General features: G+C 35.3%; 1 protein-coding gene across 1 annotated transcript in view; it reads right to left on the bottom strand.

Moving 5' to 3' along the window:
- Nucleotides 1-1,173: 1,173 nt before the first annotated feature.
- egg (SET domain bifurcated histone lysine methyltransferase eggless) overlaps nucleotides 1,174-21,535 on the bottom strand; it is a 536,019-nt gene continuing 515,657 nt past the window's right edge. The window contains exons 28-29 of the mRNA XM_090386075.1: nucleotides 12,023-12,111; nucleotides 1,174-1,448 (exon numbers count right to left, since the gene is read on the bottom strand). Coding sequence (XP_090242201.1) covers nucleotides 1,331-1,448; nucleotides 12,023-12,111 — 207 coding nt within the window. The 3' untranslated portion in view covers nucleotides 1,174-1,330. The remainder of the gene's footprint in view (nucleotides 1,449-12,022; nucleotides 12,112-21,535) is intronic.

Genomic DNA, 21,535 nt, shown 5'->3' with positions numbered 1-21,535 from the left:
GATCTTATAATTATTCTTGTATTAGAGTATATTGCTGTTTAGCAATCAAACATATATGGTAAATAAATAGATATGGCACTCTTTCATTTAACGACGAATTCTGCATTTAAGTGAAAAATCTAATTTTACTTTATCTAGTATTCCTAAATATTATGACTACTTCTAATAATATTAATGGATAAAATTATTAAAGTAATATATTCAATAATCATAATATATTATAATATGATTATATTATGATATATTACAATGTCATAAAATATATTATAATTTCTAGTACAGTGCATCAGCAAAAATATAAACAAATTAGGACATATACCAAGACCAATTGTGTAGATGCTTAATTACATTTCAATTAATTATCAAAAGTGTGTAAGTACATGACACGACACTCATAAATACATCATGATAAGTATTTCTTTATACTGTATCTGGTGTATGCAGTTTGTATTTAGAATGAAAAAGATGTTTGGCTGTACCCTTTATCTTCAAATTATATAAAAATTGAATTAAAAAATCTAAAAAACATATATGATGGGGGGGGGGGAGAGAGAGAGAGAGAGAGAGAGAGAGAGAGAGAGAGAGTCATAAATATGTGCCAGTGATAAAAATATATTACAATAAATGTCATGATATGATAAAATTACATGAGTATTTAACATATGATGCATTATATCCGTTCATAAATTAAATTATATTGAATTTGTGTTCCTTTGCTAACAAATTTCATTACATTTTCTTTTTTGTGTTTTCATTAAAACAAATAAATTTACTGAAAGTTAGTGATCTGATATTGCTTGGAAATTAATTTTATGCATTTTTGGTTACTTCCAGATTGTTGCAGCACTTAAACCAATTATACATAAGAAGCATAATGCCTTTACATCAGCTGCCTAATTCATAAAAAAAGGAAATAAATTTTTGCATTCAGCATTTAAACCAGTTACACATAAGAAACAATGCCTTTATATCAGCTGCCTGATTTAAAAAAAAAATGCAATTAAAACAAAAATAAATATTCAAATAACAGTTGAACAAGATATATTAGCAAATAAGGAAAATGCACACCTGTATCTAAAATAAACATGCATTCAAATACATTTTACAATTTGTACAAATTATTACAGTCTTCTCAATGAGATTTGGCAGTGTATACAAATATGAATACCCAACTGACAATGATATATGTCTGTATGTACACATAAATTACAAATGAAGGTCATGCATTTCAGCTATTCCAATTACAAAGACATGAACCAGGTAAAAGAAGGATGGTATTGTATACAAAACAACCATGAGCAGTAGTAATGGTGATGTTTTAAATTTAATTTTAAAGAAGACGGCCTCTGCATTCTGAAGACCCACAGTAGCAATATAAGACTTTTCCTGGCACACTACCAACATCATAGTTGTAATCCCAAGTCAGTTCTGTACCTGCCCGGATATACCTAGAAAACAAGACAAATATATATATATATATATATATATATATATATATATATATATATATTTTTTTTTTTTTTTTTTTTTTTAAGATATATCCATGGTAAGAGAAATATCTCATCTAAAAATTTTCTTTATACTTATCAGTTACTGAAATTATTAGTAATAGAGACATGCAAATATGTTATGAAAATATTTAAGTATATACAATAACTTTAAAATTCTGATTAATGTATATCTGCTAATACTTTATAAGATAGTAGCAGATATACAATAAAGATTTTTTTTTTTTTTTTTTGAAATTTTTGATAAATAAATGCAAAACTACAGAGATCAATGTGCATAATTTACATTCCTGCTACCAATGCAGCTGATCTCTATATGCAATGCATTGTATAAGTTTTTGTTTAAAGGCACTGTTTCAGCAAATCTTCAGAAGAGCCACTGCTTGACAAAACAGTGCCCAGGTACCTTTTCCCTCACCTCCATACTGAGAAATACGTCTATGTAGTTTCAGAAAACTATGTATGTATCATAATCATTATAATTTAGTGGAAATTTATAGCCACTCAAAAATGTACATTGGTCCCTCTATATCCATTGGCTTCAAATCCATCATTCAAATTTGACATCATTATTCTCTTAAAAACTACAGTTTCTCCTTTGCTTCTTTTATGCTTATCTCATGTTTCACAGGTTCCCTTATGTTTCTCTTATCACTTAGCAATGGTTCTCTTATCCATGCCAACGTGTCACGCATCATGTACAAGATGTAGTAATAGAGTTCCCAGAATAGTGCTGTTATGGTCATGTTTGATGAGTTTGAAAATAAACAGAAATGGTATGTTGTAGTTCAAACTTCCTCCAACAGGTGGTGGTGGTGGTATTACAGAGATTGTCCAGTATGCTGAAAGGTTTCGAGTAACAATCAGTTTCATTAGTAGTATTAAAATTCCATGTCATGATTCTGCAATGGAGCAACAAATGAAAATCAAATTTTGCAAAATCTGCAACAGAAACATATGAAATGTTAAAACTGTTTACGGTGATGAAATGTTAAGTCATACCAGTGCATTTGGATGGTATAAGTGGTTCAAAGATGGACGTGAGGACGTTCACGACAACCCATAAGTGGGTGTCCATCATCCTCTCAAAATGAGAATAAAGTTGCAAAAGTTCAGGAAATTGTGACAAGGGATGGTCATTTGACCATCATTCTGAAGGTCCAATTCGTTTGTTTCGGGATTTATTGGGCGCATCGGCAACTATGGCCATAGTGCGCCATACATATGGTAACTATGTATGCCATTTCTTCTCAAATAGAGAAAATGGAAAAAAGGAACCAGAAAGTAAATTTTTTTTTTTTTTTTAACTAACTAAAGGAGGTGATATACTTTAATCATCTTGAGAAAATTATAAATGCTTGAGACATTTGTTTCATTATTTAAAAGTGAAGTAAGTATAGGAGGATCTTCTGTTGTGGCTGGAGTGCATTCTGGCGTTCTCTTGTATATTTTGTGCATTCAACCAGAATGTGTTTCACTGAGAGCATTGTATTACAGTGATGACATTGAGGGGTATCTCTCCTCTTAAAAGATAACCATGAGTGATATTTGTGTGACCTATTCGCAGATGAGGCAATATTACCTCCTGAATGTCTGATTGAACTGAAGCTGGAAGGCCATCGCTCAAGGTTTGGCTTGATACTTCGAAGCTTATTGTTCGGTTGATTTTCCCATGATAACTGCCATTGGCACATGCATTTTTTCTGAATTATTAGTCGGTAGTCTTGATGAGGCACTTTCCGAAGGTCCAATTCATATCCAAGTTGGATATGAATGGTAGTCAAATAGGCAGGAGCTAGCGTGCTCCTGCAGTAGCACATGCTCTTTGACCAGTTTCAAATTGACCTTGGTTTAAACCCGTGACTGCTAAATACAGTTAATGATTGTATTCGTGATTTATTGTAAACTCCTCTGGCCTGGTTGTCATGCTGGAGTATGAACAAGAAAGGAGATGATTCGTCAAATTATGTAATAAGATTTAAGGAAAAGGTCTGCACAAAATGGCCTCATGGATGAGCAGAAATTAAGGAGAATGTCATCAAACAAAGACGTCATCCAGACCTGCCAAGAATCCTAATTTCCATAAATGTATTGTCAGAAATGAAACATCAGACCATGCAGTGGATTCAAAATCATCACAAGACCCAAAAAGTTTAGTTTACAGGTCCAGCATCAAGAGATTGCTGATCGTGTTCTTCAACAAACAGGGTGTGATTCACAAGGAATTTGTACCTGAAGGGTACAAATGAAGAGTCAATGCTTCATTTGGTACCTGAAGAGTCAATGCTGCGTTCTAGATACAGGTGCTTCAAAAACTATTGAAGTGCAATTCCTGGGCGAGGCCGCAATTTCAAGAGAAATTGCAGCCTCACCCAGGAATTGAACAAGAACAGCTGGTTCTTGTTGCACGACAATGCTCCCATCCATTCTCCACTTGTTGAGACATTTCTGATGAAATATGGTATTGTACAGATTGACCATTCACTCTACTTTCCTGATCCACCAGTGGACTTGTTCCTCTTTCTCAAGGTGAAAACTGCCCTCAAAAGAAGGTTTCAAGGTGAGTACATAAAGGGGGAGGAAAAATGCCAAACTGAATATCATCTCTTTGGATGCCATCAATCCAATTTTCCTAGATCTTGTTGCATCCTGAAGACTGTCGAAAACCATCCTGCCAACCTTTGCATCCTATACAAACTTAGACATTAAGCCTGATATACCTTCATCAATATCACTGATAAATAATGAAAACAACAATGGACCCAGCAACAAACACTGTGGGACTCCACTAATTACATTAGTCCATGAAGAACAGTGTCCAGTGATAACCACTCTGTCTTCTCCCACTTAACCATCCCTTTATCCATAGCAATAACATTTCCTTAATGCCACACTGCTCCAATCTGTACAGCAGTCTTGTGTGTAACAGTATCAAAAGCTTTCCTGAAATCCAAGTATATGATATCAAAGTTATTCCCTGCATCCAATTCCTTTCTGAGTGCATCATAGTATCCAATCAACTTTTTCAGACAAGACTTCACCTCAACAAACCCATGCTGTATCTGAACTATAACTGCAGTCTTGTCTAGATGATCCTACAGTGCTTCTTTAATCAGTGACTTCATTATTTTCCCTGGAACAAAAGTTAAACTAACAGGTCTGTAATTACTTGTGTCACCCTTTGATCCTCTTTTATGAATTGGGGTCACATTTGCACATCTCCAGTCCATCGGTACTTCCCATGAATCCAAGGAAACTCTCATGATTATGGCTAAGACTTTGCTTACTTCCTTTGCTGCCTCCTTTAATATAACTGGATAGATCCCATCCACCCCAGGTGCCTTTTTAATGTTTAACATCAACAATTTCTCTACCACTTTCCTCTGAGTTATTACAAACCATATAGCTCCCTGTTGGAGTTTGATAAACTTGTGGCATCCCCCCCCCTAAATAATTCCTCATGTGTGAATGTAGATGCAAAATATCTATTTAATTTGTCTGCACGGTTGTTGCAGGGTTGCAAGGAGAGCAAGTGTAATGACACTCATTACATTAGTTAGGCAAAGAATGGGGACAAGGAATTTTTCATATATATGAATACAATGAAAAAGAAAGTAAATAAGATCGCACTCTTGTGTACTGAGTGTGAGAAAGTCAGATAAATCAGCTGAGATTGCTTATGAATTGAATAGGTATTTTGCATTTACATCTTTACTGATGAAAGACCCTTTATGCTGAGAACAGGCTGTGCAAGTGAGGCTGAGCCATATGAAATTAGTGATGAAGTAATTACAGATGATTACTTATTAGAAAAACTTTTGAGCATAAAGGCACGTAAGGCTCCCAGATGTTAATGGCATATATCCTGTAGTTGTGAGGGAGAGCATGAGGGAGTGTATTGAACCACTGAGGTTAATTAAAATGACATCTTTGATTTCAGGGGACATTCCTTTAGATTGGAGAAGTGCCAGTGTAGTGCCAATACATAAAGGTAGTTCTATGAGTGAAGTCAGTAAATACAGACCAATTAGTCTGACTTCAGTGGGTGCAATCCAGGTGCATATAGATAGACATGGCATTCTGAATAACACACAACATGGTTTTGTTAAGGGAAAATCATGTTTAATTAACCTAGTAAACTATTTTGACACAGACTCATGAACTGGATGTAGGAAACAATTTTGACGTAGTTTATTTGGATTTTAGCAATGCATTTGACTCAGCTTATACAAGTAACCTCATGGGAGGTTACTATATAAGCTGGAACATGTTGGAATTACTGGAATGATTCGAAGATGTATTGTTAAGTGGCTGCAGGGAAGAAATCAGAAGTTCGGTCCCCAAGGATCGGTTCTTGGACAATTGCTGTTTCTGATTTTCATAAACAACATCAATGAAGTGTAAGACTGATAGAGTTGTTAATGATCAGTTCAAACCCACACTCCTTCAGGATGACTTCAACAGGCTTCAAGAATAATCCAGAAAAGTGGCAGCTAAGTTTTAATGCAGCAAATTGCAAGGTCTGGGGAATAGCAACCTCAAAGTAAATTATACACTTGGTTGGGTAACACCCAACCAAGTATATAATTTACTTTGATTTTGATTTTTGAACCAAGTATAATTTACTTGGTTGGATGTTACCCAACCAAGTGTATCTGGGATAATTGTAAGACTGCATTTGAAATATTGTGTCCAAGTATGGAGCCCTCATATATAAAAAAAAAAAAAAAAAAAAAGCATTGAGCTTCTTGAAAGTATCTAAAAACTGGAAACTGACATGGTAAGATTAACAAAAGGGTGACCATACAAGGAAAGACTCTGATTATGTAGGTATGTAGCGTGGCAACCAGGCATCTCAGAGGGGACCTGAGAGGGGTTAGTAAAATGAATGAAGGTGGAACACTGCTATAAAAAATTCCAGAGCTAATGACCATAAAATCAAATTACAGGGGAATAGGTTTAGATTAGATTGCAGGAAGTTTCTTTTAGTCCTAGAATTGTTGATTACTGGAACAATTTGCATCCACATGTAGTTGAAGCTGACAGTTTTAAGAAATTCAAAGGTCAACTGGATAATTACCTTCAAGAGGAGAGAAGTGCATAAATTGTTGTTTCTTATCCCTCTACCTTTCGCCCCCTCCAAATGCATCAAAAGCCTGTGGCTTCCTTGCACTATTTGGCTAATACTAATAAACCCATTGCCCACTGCTAGTGTGTGTGAATGAGCAACCCACATGTTACAATCAATATCTGGGAAGTTTAAATTTCCCCATTACAATACATTCTGATTTACTGGCCCACTCTATTTCTTTATATAATCGTTTGATACACTCATTACATTAGTTAGGCCTATAACACACTCCTACTTTCATTGTTGTGTTCCCAGTTCGGCCAGTGCAATACTGACTCTGCATTGCACTGACCAATCATGTTGACTGGATGCACTGACTTAGATTTAATATAATTCTGAACCAAGATCATAACCTCCACCCCCCCTACCTCCAGTCCTGCCTTGTACTTTCTGTACACATTGTGCTCCCTATATTCAAATTTTCAATCTTTATGTCTGAATGCAACCATATTTCTGATATCCCAAAATGTCATCATTTGATGACTTAATCAATACTGCAAATTTATAAAATTTAATTACTATGCTCCTAATATTAGTGTACATGCAAGTACATGCACCTGTTCTTACTCTTCATTACCCTAATACAGCCTGTGTATATTCTTGATCCGTGAAGACCCACAGCAGAGCTTGAAATCCTCGACACCTTGCTTACCATGCTCCAGGTTGCTGCAAGTTCCAACAGAAGTGCACAAATCGCTTTCACCTCTGCCTGCAGATCTGATCATCTGTTATTCTGTGTCCCCCCCACCAAGCTATCTGTTATTTTGACCCACCTAACACTGCATCAATAGCATCTACAAATATTGTTGCACTCTTTCTATTTAAGTGAATTCCATCCCTATAAAAACAGTCTCTCTTGTTAAAAAAAAAGTACAGACCAGACCATGCTTAGAAAAATTCTACCCCATGAACCCTGCATACAGTCTCTCTCTCTCTCTCTCTCTCTCTCTCTCTCTCTCTCTCTCTCTCTCTCTCTCTCTCTCCAGGGCCAAATTTATTGATAAGGCTCTCAACAGTACACCCTCCTCTGGGCAGGATTGCAAATACTTTCAAATTTAAGCCTAACTAGTGACTTTTCTCAACACTGTGAAGTAAGTCCTCAGATATCGTATTCTTAATATCATTAGTGCCGGCGTGCACAACAATCTCGCCTTTTGTGCCCTAAAAAGATGATATCTGGTTGTCTTCAACATCATTTACTTTTGCCCCTGGTAGACATACCGTGGTCCTATTCTACCTATCCTTTTTGTACAATATATTACCCATTTCCCTAACAACAGAGTCACCAAACAATAACAACCTCCTGTGGGACCTGCACGTTTTGCTTTAGGTTATACCACATCTTGAGTAATGCATACAGGTCTATAGGCTTCATTTTAGAAAGGATGTGAATCTCTTGCTCCCCTCACTAATCTTTTGTTGCAGAGGACATCAACAAGATTAGTGAGGGGAACAAAAGGGTACTCTTACTAGGAAAGGCTTCAGTTTTGATGGAGTCCACCATGTGGTGGACTCCATCACCTTGACACCACAAGATCATTAGCTCTTGAAGTGGCTTCCATCCATTGCCAAAAAACCTTAAAAGATTCACACATTGATCAACAGTAGGTATAATCTAACAGAACAATGATTACAAAAAATTTATTCTCCCCCCCACCCCCCATGCTGTGTTATAATTTGTAGACCATCACACTTGATAGCAAAGCAAGTCTCCTGTCTTCAGTAATAGTTTATGAAGTTGAATAAGGCTGATTATGTCCAGTGACAATGCATATATAAATTCTTTTTGCCACTTTTCTTGCACTATACTGGGTGATAGATGAGATTTAGAGCATGTAAGAATGTTGTAGGCTGAGTGAGTTACCTATTTCAAACAGATATACTATTACCATGTTTAAAATGAATTTACTAGAAATGTACTGCATATTGAGCCTTTCTGTCACCCCAAGATCAATTTGCATAGGCTCAGTTTCCATGCCTAACTGGAAAAAAATATGCATTAGCATTTAGCATTAGCATTAGTAGAGGCATTTGATGCAAGAAAGCAAGCTTATGCAGCATCAGCCAAATAAAAAAAAAAAAAAATAACCACTTCCACTTCACCCCTCTGTTCGTTCAAAATACCTGTCCAGCTGAGCCTTAAACTTATTTACGCTATCAACCTCCACCACAAGGGATGGAAGTCTGTTCCACCAACCAACCACCTGCTGACTAAAGGCAAATTTCCGCACGTCTATCCTACATCTGTCTTTCCTCAATTTGAATTTATGCCCTCTCAGGTGATTATTCTGAGCTAGAGGAAGAATCCCATCAGCATTGAGCATGCTTAAACCATTCAAGGCTTTATACACCTCTATCAGATCACCTCGCTGGTGCCTAGTCTCCAGACACTGTAATTTGCAAAACTTAAGCCTTTCTTCGTAAGAGCACCCCTTTGTTCCATTCACTAATCTTGATGCCCTTCTCTGTACTCGTTCCAGCAGCTCTACATCCTTCTTGAAATGAGGCCTCCAGACCTGTATACAGTACTCTAGGTGTGGCCTGACCATCGCCTTATACAATCGAATAATCACCTCCTTATCCCTGCTGGAAAAATTCCTGTATATCATTGACAATACTCCATGAGCTACTCTTGCAGCCCGTCTGCACTGCTCAGAGAACTTCATATCTGCCTGCACAACCACCCCCAAGTCCCTTTCATTCTCTACCACTGTCAGTGTTGTACCACAGAGTTCATACGTTGCTCTGGGGTTGCTGTTTCCCATGTGTAGTACTTTACATTTGTCAATGTTAAACTTCATTTGCCACCTCTCAGCCCATCTGCTCAACCTTTCCAGATCCTGTTGCAGCAGCATAGTGTCAGTAGTGTCCTTGACAACCCTGCCAACCTTTGTATCGTCTGCAAACTTGGACATTAATCCCGATATACCATCATCAATATCATTTATAAATACAGAAAACAATAATGGACCCAACACTGAGCCCTGAGGGACTCCACTAATAACATCAGTCCACGATGAGCAGTGTCCATTGATTACCACTCTCTGTCTTCTCCCCCTCAACCACCCCTTTATCCATAGCAGCAATTTGCCTCCAACGTCACACTGCTCCAATTTGTGTAGCAGTCTTCCATGTGCAACAGTATCAAAAGCCTTTCTAAGATCCAAGTATATAATATCAAAGTTATTCCCTGCATCCAGTTCTTTTGTGACTGCATCATAGTATCCAATCAAGTTGGTCAGGCAAGACTTCCCCTTAACAAAACCATGCTGTGTCTGAGCATAACTGAAGTCATGTCTAAATGATCCTGCAGTGCTTCTTTAACCAGTGCCTCCATTAATTTTCCTGGAACAGAAGTTAAGCTCACAGGTCTATAATTACTTGTGTCAGCCTTTGATCCTCCTTTGTGAATTGGGGTCACATTTGCACATTTCCAGTCTATGGGTACCTCCCCTGAGTCCAAGGAAGCTCTCATAATTATGGCTAAGGGTTTGCTTACTTCCTTTGCTGCCTCCTTTAATATAACTGGATAGATCCCATCCACCCCGGGTGCCTTTCTTGTGTTTATCTTCAACAGTTTCTCCTCAACTTTACTCCCAGTTATTTCAAGATTCTGTAGCTTACTGCTAGAGTTGAATACACCTCTGGCATTCCCCTCGCTGAATAACTCCTCATGTGTGAATGTCGATGCAAAATATTCATTTAGTTTGTTAGCTACCTGAGCAGGATCATCAACACTTGACCCATCAATATCAAGTGGACCAATCTGATTCATCCCTTTCCTTCTAGAGTTTACATAAGTAAAGAACTCTTTGCTGTTTTTCTTTGCATCCCTTGCCAAGGATTTCTCGTAATCTGCCTTCGCCTGCCTAACCTCCTTTGTAACTTGGTTGCATATCAACTTGTATCTATCATAGGCTTCTGTGTCATGTGTTAATTTGTAAGTATCCCATGCATTTTTCTTCTCTGCCATATGCCTCATTAGTTCATCTGACATCCATTTTGGCCTAAACCTTGAACAATATTTCTTAGTTGGTATGTAAAGCCTAGTAGCTTCCAAGATAAGTTCTTTGAATGCTTCCCATTTTGAATTTGCTGTTGGTAACATCATCAGTTGGTCCCACTGTATAGAATTTAAATACTGTCTCAGTCCATCGTAGTCGCCTTTACGGAAGCAATAACCCTTCCCTTTACCCCTAATGGTAGTTACCTCTTTGAGTAAATCCCACTTCAGCACACTGTGATCACTGCCACCTAGTGGTTCATTTATCTGCAGATTCTTAATGCATGAAGAATGACTGCTGATAATCAAATCAAGAGTATTACACCCTCTAGTTGCCTCCCGAACATGCTGATGTAGAAAACAATCATCCAATAAATCCACAAAAGCCCTGCTAGTGTGTGAGTATCCAGCCCCCAAATTCCAGTCTATATCTGGGAAATTAAAATCTCCCATTATAAGACACTCTGATTTACTGGCCCACTCTATTTCCCTGTACAGTTCCTTATTATACTCATCAGAGTCATTAGGCCTATAGCACACTCCTACTCTCAATTTTGATCTCCCAATGTTTATGTCACACCAAACTGACTCCACACTGCACTATCCCGCGATGTCGACTGGCTTCACTTCCTTGGTTTTTATGTGTTTCTTAACTAATAGCATAACACCTCCCCCCTTCCTATCCTGTCTATCCTTTCTGTAGACGTTGTACTCCCCAAATTGCAGTTCCGCATCCCTTATATCTGTGTGACACCACGTCTCTGATATCCCAACAATATCTGCCTTCGATGTTTTGAGCAATACCTCAAATTCATCAAATTTATTTACTAAACTCCTAGCATTGGTGTACACGCAAGTATACCTGCACCTGTTTCTATTCTTAGCTACCCTAACACAACCCATGTGTTTACTTGTACCGCAATGGCTCCCAGCAGTCTCTGAAATACCATGCATCTTGTTTTTCAGGCTTCTGCTCATTCTAATAGAAGCAGTGCAAGAATCTCTTTCACCTCTGCCAGTGGCTACTGTCAATCTATTGGTCTTTGTAAAATAATAGAGAATTATGTATATGTATATATATGTAAAATAATAGAGAATTATCTGGCATTCAACAGTTACTGAACTTTCTATGACCATTTAAAACCCAACATCTGATTTTCTAGTTCCAGTTGCTTAATAAATCAGCCATGATCTAAAACTTTGTGACTAATGTCTCTGCCACATAGTTACAAAGAATTACATAAATGTTATAACCTTATCATAATCTATTCTTATGATATCTGCCTGGCTATGGTTTCCATTCTATACATTTAACAAATGGAGAATAATTTGTATGCAATAAATATTTCAATGAAATGTTCCAATTAAAAAGAGACTTACTTCATTGCAAAGAAAGCAACCCATGGAAACCTCAGGTCATGTGTATCCACGAAAACATTTTGAACAAACACATTTGGGCTGCAACTATGCTGTTTAAAAAAAAAAAAAAAATATATATATATATATAATTATGAATAAAAATTAAAATTAAGTAAAGAAAGAAAATGGATTTGAATTTGAATAGAGATAAAATGGAATATCAATAATATGAATTATGGATCAGGGACACTGCAAGAGCAAAGGTACCCTACAACCATAATGTATATATAGAAAATTATTTTAATGTTATGTGCAAATCTTTAATTTAACTTATGCTAATAATGAAAATACCGTGTACCCTGGGAGCGATGTATGTTGAATAAAGGGGGGAAGAACGGAAAAGAGTAACGTTATAAACAAAGTGCGAATTTTGAAAAATGTAAAATTTGAAAAGAACGAAAATAGAAATAGCAGATTATTGAAAAGAACGACCAAAGTAGAAATAGCATTGCAGTATCTTTCATAATTTCTGTGTCTTCTTCAGAGGTCATCCACCTAAATTATGAAAAAGAACAGCAATACTCTTACTTCTGTTTCTGACATGTTCTGTATGTCAAAAAAACACGTGTACGCGGACACGTTGTAAAAAATAATTTAGAATATAAATTTTGAAAAAATAAAATACAAGTTAAGCAAAAATATTATTCCAAAGTATAACATACAGAACATGGATGACCTTACAGAAGTAAGTAACCCGCCAAAAAGAGAAGACAAAGGAAGCGAGTGTCCGATTGACAAGAATGACAAGAATGTCAATAACTTACCGCTACGTGACCGGTCGACAAAAAAGAAAGAGCCGGAGGCTAAACAGTGTATATATGTGAAGAAACGCTAGCGGCACCTAGCGTTAGACGAATTTTGGTGTATGTATATTTTGTAATTTACGTAAGCGGTGGAGCTACGCTAGGTTCAAGTTAAGTACATGATACTCAAACTTTCGGGATAGCAAAGAAATATAATTGCTTACAAAGTAGCAGTAGAGTAGCTAAACTTTGTTAAGGCGAAAAATTATGATTTGGTATAGTAAGAAAAATAGTACTCTGATATTGCTTTCGTTACACTAATCGCTCACAGAGCATAAAATGTAGAATTTAGTAAAGCAAAAAGATGATGAAATTAGGGATATAAAGTTGGGCTAGGGTAGTTCGGGGTTGCAAACCCGTTCCTATAGTTAGGACCCTGAACGACTGTCCGAGAGTAGGTGCACCATGTACTTAAGTCAGTTGTGTTAAAGTGTAAGATATATATAAGTTACAATTAACAAATAAATAGATAAATAAATCAAGATATAATCAAAATTAATTACAAGATAATTACAAGGTAATACACTATGTTAGACCAATCGGTGGGTACAAGTTTTCCAGACCGTAAGACACCAAAGAGGCCTAGTGTATTGTATTTACACTATTTACAAACTTGATGCGTATGGGAGTAATTATTAGTTATAAAGTAATAATGCTGTTTATATTGATATCTATTAAGTTTTTGTGCCTTAATATGTTAAGGGCTTTATTGATATGATGACGCAGGTATTTAATAGGAAAAAGATTTCTGGTCAGTTTACTGTACAATGATCTGATGTTATCAATAACTGTTGTTTTGTCGCTGCATATCGTTGCAATTCTGATGCATTGTGCTAAGATAACGTTAGCATGTACCTGTTTGGAAATATTGGAATTCCATTGTGTATAGTTTACTATGCTAAAGTTGAAAGCTTCACGTTTGTTGTACAAATTGATGGAGGCTATACCATTTTTTATATTGATGTCTAGATCCAAAAATTGGGCTGCTGTGTCAGAATTGTTAGTTCTTTCTAGTACAAGTTCGCTAGGGTATAGATGTGCATAATCCTGGATGAAATTCGGGCAGTTAATTACTATGAGGTCATCTATATATCTAAATAGTATTAGTTCCTGTGGAAATGAGGTTTCTGACCAGTATAGATATAGGTTGGCTATTATGCATGAGGCTGGGCTGCCCATAGGTGTTCCATTGGTTTGGTGATATACTGTATCGCCATCATATATGAAATTATTGGAAATACATAAATTAAGTATGTTGTTCCAGTAATAGGTGTTGCAGGAAATAAAATTCTTATGTTTATCATAGATATCTTTGAGTACCAATTTGAGATTGGTTTGATTGATACTGGTAAATAGGCTATGGAAATCAAAGGTTTGAATATTATTGACTGTATTACTTTGCAAAAATTTTAATACAGGTTGGTTGTTGCCTATGATTTTGCTGTTATGTATCTTATTCATCAGTGGTTGCAGTAGTCGTTCAAGTGTTTTTCCTGATTTGTGTACATAACTATTTTTGCATGAGGTTATGAATCTGAAGCCTATTGGTTTTTTATGAAATTTAGGAATGAAGTAGATGTAAGGTAAGCTGTAATTATTTAAGTTGAGCTTTAGTTTTTTGTTGAAGGCCATTAGTTTTTTTGTAATGATATTACATGTACTGGAAATAGGTTTGTAGGTATTGCTTGAGTTAAGTTCATTAGTTAAAGTATATGTATAAAAATATTTGCAAATGAATGCAAAATTATTGGCTGCTTTATCTACCGGTGTGATTACGAAGTTTTTGTGAAAATCTAGCAGTTTTTGTTTTAATGCAGTCAAGTTATAGTATGTGCCCTGATAATATAAATTTGAACTCTGTAATGCATATTTATGTTTGAATAGGGCGAATGTATGGCTAATCCGCCTATAGAAGCATACCATATGTGGATTAGCCATACATTCGCCCTATTCAAACATAAATATGCATTACAGAGTTCAAATTTATATTATCAGGGCACATACTATAACTTGACTGCATTAAAACAAAAACTGCTAGATTTTCACAAAAACTTCGTAATCACACCGGTAGATAAAGCAGCCAATAATTTTGCATTCATTTGCAAATATTTTTATACATATACTTTAACTAATGAACTTAACTCAAGCAATACCTACAAACCTATTTCCAGTACATGTAATATCATTACAAAAAAACTAATGGCCTTCAACAAAAAACTAAAGCTCAACTTAAATAATTACAGCTTACCTTACATCTACTTCATTCCTAAATTTCATAAAAAACCAATAGGCTTCAGATTCATAACCTCATGCAAAAATAGTTATGTACACAAATCAGGAAAAACACTTGAACGACTACTGCAACCACTGATGAATAAGATACATAACAGCAAAATCATAGGCAACAACCAACCTGTATTAAAATTTTTGCAAAGTAATACAGTCAATAATATTCAAACCTTTGATTTCCATAGCCTATTTACCAGTATCAATCAAACCAATCTCAAATTGGTACTCAAAGATATCTATGATAAACATAAGAATTTTATTTCCTGCAACACCTATTACTGGAACAACATACTTAATTTATGTATTTCCAATAATTTCATATATGATGGCGATACAGTATATCACCAAACCAATGGAACACCTATGGGCAGCCCAGCCTCATGCATAATAGCCAACCTATATCTATACTGGTCAGAAACCTCATTTCCACAGGAACTAATACTATTTAGATATATAGATGACCTCATAGTAATTAACTGCCCGAATTTCATCCAGGATTATGCACATCTATACCCTAGCGAACTTGTACTAGAAAGAACTAACAATTCTGACACAGCAGCCCAATTTTTGGATCTAGACATCAATATAAAAAATGGTATAGCCTCCATCAATTTGTACAACAAACGTGAAGCTTTCAACTTTAGCATAGTAAACTATACACAATGGAATTCCAATATTTCCAAACAGGTACATGCTAACGTTATCTTAGCACAATGCATCAGAATTGCAACGATATGCAGCGACAAAACAACAGTTATTGATAACATCAGATCATTGTACAGTAAACTGACCAGAAATCTTTTTCCTATTAAATACCTGCGTCATCATATCAATAAAGCCCTTAACATATTAAGGCACAAAAACTTAATAGATATCAATATAAACAGCATTATTACTTTATAACTAATAATTACTCCCATACGCATCAAGTTTGTAAATAGTGTAAATACAATACACTAGGCCTCTTTGGTGTCTTACGGTCTGGAAAACTTGTACCCACCGATTGGTCTAACATAGTGTATTACCTTGTAATTATCTTGTAATTAATTTTGATTATATCTTGATTTATTTATCTATTTATTTGTTAATTGTAACTTATATATATCTTACACTTTAACACAACTGACTTAAGTACATGGTGCACCTACTCTCGGACAGTCGTTCAGGGTCCTAACTATAGGAACGGGTTTGCAACCCCGAACTACCCTAGCCCAACTTTATATCCCTAATTTCATCATCTTTTTGCTTTACTAAATTCTACATTTTATGCTCTGTGAGCGATTAGTGTAACGAAAGCAATATCAGAGTACTATTTTTCTTACTATACCAAATCATAATTTTTCGCCTTAACAAAGTTTAGCTACTCTACTGCTACTTTGTAAGCAATTATATTTCTTTGCTATCCCGAAAGTTTGAGTATCATGTACTTAACTTGAACCTAGCGTAGCTCCACCGCTTACGTAAATTACAAAATATACATACACCAAAATTCGTCTAACGCTAGGTGCCGCTAGCGTTTCTTCACATATATACACTGTTTAGCCTCCGGCTCTTTCTTTTTTGTCGACCGGTCACGTAGCGGTAAGTTATTGACATTCTTGTCATTCTTGTCAATCGGACACTCGCTTCCTTTGTCTTCTCTTTTTGGCGGGTTACTTACTTCTGTAAGGTCATCCATGTTCTGTATGTTATACTTTGGAATAATATTTTTGCTTAACTTGTATTTTATTTTTTCAAAATTTATATTCTAAATTATTTTTTACAACGTGTCCGCGTACACGTGTTTTTTTGACATACAGAACATGTCAGAAACAGAAGTAAGAGTATTGCTGTTCTTTTTCATAATTTAGGTGGATGACCTCTGAAGAAGACACAGAAATTATGAAAGATACTGCAATGCTATTTCTACTTTGGTCGTTCTTTTCAATAATCTGCTATTTCTATTTTCGTTCTTTTCAAATTTTACATTTTTCAAAATTCGCACTTTGTTTATAACGTTACTCTTTTCCGTTCTTCCCCCCTTTATTCAACATACATCGCTCCCAGGGTACACGGTATTTTCATTATTAGCATAAGTTAAATTAAAGATTTGCACATAACATTAAAATAATTTTCTATATATATATATATATATATATACACACACACACACACACACATAAAGATATACTAAAAAAGGGTTTAGGGCTGAAAGCCTCAGACCACTGGAAATTCACTACACAAACAAGTTAGTGCAAAGTGCATTTTAATTCATAGGAAATCACTGAAGTAAGTGAAATAGCATCATTTTTGTTACATCTCATATTGTGATCGCATTCACAATGAGGTGCCCTGATATTGCGCTACGTGAAATAAGCAATGCTTCACCAGTAAAGAAGACTAATGTTATTTATTCTCGGTAGATACCACCAGCCAGGTGGCACCGTTTCAAAGCTTGTTGACTTCTCATCAGTGAGCAGGTAGATACTCAGGTATCACCAGGGTACCTAACATTTTAATTCGTACAAAGGGTGCCTACACTTTGCACTAACTTGGTCAGAATATAAGGATATAATAAACTTGTTACTGTAAATAATCCATTAACATAACTATGCAAACACATGTTTGTATAGATATGTTAACAGTTAAAAATATATTAATTTTTTAATATAGGTTTTGTTTTAATTTTTTTTTAATTTAAAAAAATTTTTTTTAAAAAAGTAAAGAATCTGAGGGCTAGATCTTCCTCCACTTTCCCATGCTTGATTGAATTTCTGCAATCAAGCACAATATTAATATATGTGAATCAGATCACAAAGTAGATGACAATAATTCTGCAAATGAAATCAATATTGTATGCTGATGTTATAATAAAGGTTTACACAGCTATGAATATTTTAACAATGGGCTCGCAGTTTTTCCAACTTTCTACCCAGTAAATTTGATTGGTCATGGAAGTGATGTCATCTGCGGCTTCCACCAGAAGCCGCTTCCCGCACTAACACTACTAGTAGTGTGATTAAAGCACGTGACGCATTTTTTCGTGTCCGGTATGATGTCTCGAGTCAGGGGCGGATTTAGGGGGTGGACAGATGCGGCTAAATACCCCTTTTACCATGCATATAAGTGAATGTGTAAAACATTCCTAGGTCTATTTAAAAAAAATAATAAAAAAAACAACAACTTAAAAACCTGATTGTCATGCCTCACCTTACGATGATAACTGGATATAACAGTGTCTGGAGTTCTAAATTTTTAGAATTTTTGAATAGCATGACGTCACAATCATGCTTCCTGAAATTAATACTGCAATAAGTATGATTGCAACAATACAAATATTTTGTCAACAATTTCTTTTTCGTCTTGCATTTTTGTTTTATTCCATTGTTAGGTGCCCCTAACAGCTGCATGTATTACTTCAACTACAAGATCAGTACATCAATCAGTGCTATTTTATATAGATGTTTAGATACATTGCACTCTCAAGTATACATCTCTTACTTTAGTTATCATAAATCCATTGTATCTTGTCTTCTAGAAATTATGAAAATCTGTGAATGATCAATAAAATATTTACAATAAAAAAGCTCTTTTATTTCGTAATTGATATATACAAATCAAAATACCTAAAAGAAACACGAAGGATGTTTTGCATAAACCATCTACCGTGTGTGCTTGGCACAAGCGCAACTTTTTTTTTAACAACTAGGGAAATATAATGGATACATTTTTTTTCATGATAAAATTTTAATATTGCTGATATAAAATAACATGAAATATTTCCCATATCACAAATGACATAAAAACTATCACAAAACATTCCACAATATAAAAATAAATATTACATAAAAAACAAACTTTCTAGAAAAAGTACACAAAATCACATTATTAATATTTTTTGTCGATCTTCTGCTTTGCTCAATAGCTGAGCGATGATTACAGAGGAATCATCCTCTGTAATCATCCGATTTGACATAATGATCCGGATCAAATTGAATTTTCCATTTAGATGTATGGTCATCATAATCTGCAACTTGTTTAATTGTCACAATATTATTCATTATGCTGAAAGCTCACTCAGCTTCAGCACTGCTAATCGCGATGGTTTCAAAGATATTTTCTGGCTTTCTTAATTGAAAAGGGAATTTCACTCTATTTTAAAGATAAAAACTGTCTTTGACAAAATCTCTAAAATCATTAATTTTTATTTCATATTTTATCAGAAAACTTAAATTTCTTATTCGGTTTTCACCATCTTGCCACCAAGATGAAAGTTCTTTCACATTCCACGATTTCAGGTAGCATATGCTTAAAATTTCTTTCAATGGTATTGTTATTTTCTTTATTTAATTTAAAATCATTCTGTTGCATTAATAATTTATCCTTTAAGGATAAAGCAATGCATTTAATAACTTGTCACGAAGTAATTTTACTGTTCTTACTTTTAATTTTGATTCCTTCAAATTCTTTCAACATGCTCACAATTTTAGCTTCATAATTTCCTTCAGAATTTTTCAAATTAGCAACAGCACTGATAGTTTGAATTATTGATTTATATGCTTTTACCATTGTGATTCTGTAAATCTTCTGAAAGATAAGAGAGCTCCTGCAGAATGTCAATCATAGTGCTAAATTTTTAAGAAATTCCAAATTTAAAAGTTGATTTAATAATCTGGAATATTTAACTCCTGATTCAAAATGTTTGCACAAAGCGGGATAATTCCTCCATCCCGCAATTCCCAGCTGCCCATCGTGGCCCGAAAACACGACCGATCTTTATAGTTTCCACATCAAGTTCTTTAGCAATAGCCCTTAATTCACCCTAGTGTTTTGGAGACTAGTAATACAGTTTTTTTTTTTTTTTTTTTTTTAATTAGTGCCTGTATGCCATTATATTTTAGAACATTTTCTACACAGTGAAAGGCTTGACAAAGTTTCAAAATCTGCCAATATTTCATCTTCGTAAAGTTTATATAATATCTTAATTGCCTCAATCCCACCCCCCACATTGCTACTGTCACTAGTTGTTTGAATACTGTGCAAAATGTCGGAATCACACAGATATTCATTATTGTGATCAAGCAAACACAGACAAGAGAAATTTACTGGAAGGCGTGGATCACCCACTTCTCCAAAAAATATATGCCCGTTTGTCAGAGTAAAGGGGAACCACAACACAGGTTGACCCGAGGCTATCATCCGTGTCGGGAATCTTCTTAATCCTCTGACTGGCTATGGAAAGCAGATTGACAAGTGCGACTTCTCGGTATGTGACTGCATAGGTTTTATGGACACCACTAACATTGTGAAATGATGATCCCTTTCACCCTTAATTTGCACTTTCTAATTACCTAAAGGCCAGAGATGAGAACGATGCATACAAAATTGCCTCTCCTAATCCGTTCATTACATGGAAATTTTCTTCGTTCAACGGAAACTATTTTACATGTTTAAAATAGACCAAGGGGAAATCAAATAAATTCGCTATAAAGATGTTCGTTAAACAGAGGTCCAACTGTAATTAAATAAAAAATGAAGCAATTTTAAAATACATAACCGATCAATTGTGCCATTAAAATGCTGGGAATGGGGCTCCACTGGCCCAATCGTAATTTCGGCTCTGGATACTCAATAATTGCATTCAAGATTTCATTTGTAAAATAATGATCGTCTCAACAATGAGCTTGCAAATTTTCAAAAAAAATAACAATGGGCTCTCGCGAGCCCACTATACTCACCACTGGGTTTACAATTTTATTTTTTATTACTGCGGGCAATAATGACAGCTGCATGCAGAATTGAAGTTCTGACACATTCAGAATTTTTTTTTGTCTTATCAGCGACCCATTAGTGACTGTTGTATTTGGCGTGCAAAGTGGTAGCTGAACACTAGCAAAGAAAACTTATAAAAATTAAAATTAAACTTCCACTTACATGACCGGCTGCACGGAATGCAAAATTCACTAACAATAGTGAAACAATGGTCAACAAAAAAACTTGTAATCCAAATAATTTATCCATGAGAAATTATAATCCAACTAACACACTTTGAACTAAAATAATGATATATAGGTTGACCATCACTAATCCTGCAGCATTGGGACCTGTGGGGTGCCGGATTAGTGAGTTTGGCGGATCACCAGTGGTTAGATTAGCACAGATTTTATGCAACAGCTAACCACCTCATCCTACCTTTAACACGTTGACTGCCAAGCTAGTTTAATAAAAATATTCCCCAGGGGCCAAAAAATATTTGGCAAATAATTTACTTAGTAATTCTAAAACAAATATTGTAATGTCAGTGTTGTTGTCGTTTTTTTGCTTAAATTATCAAAAAAAGTCTTTTTTTTTTTGTGTCGCATATATGTAGCTGGCATGGCCCAGTAGGTTACTTGCAAAGCCG

Source organism: Mastigoproctus giganteus, chromosome 12 (genome assembly GCF_048544385.1).
Source record: "Mastigoproctus giganteus isolate SK-2022 chromosome 12, ASM4854438v1, whole genome shotgun sequence".
Taxonomy (NCBI): domain Eukaryota; kingdom Metazoa; phylum Arthropoda; class Arachnida; order Uropygi; family Thelyphonidae; genus Mastigoproctus; species Mastigoproctus giganteus.
This window is presented reverse-complemented; position numbering and strand designations above follow the sequence as displayed.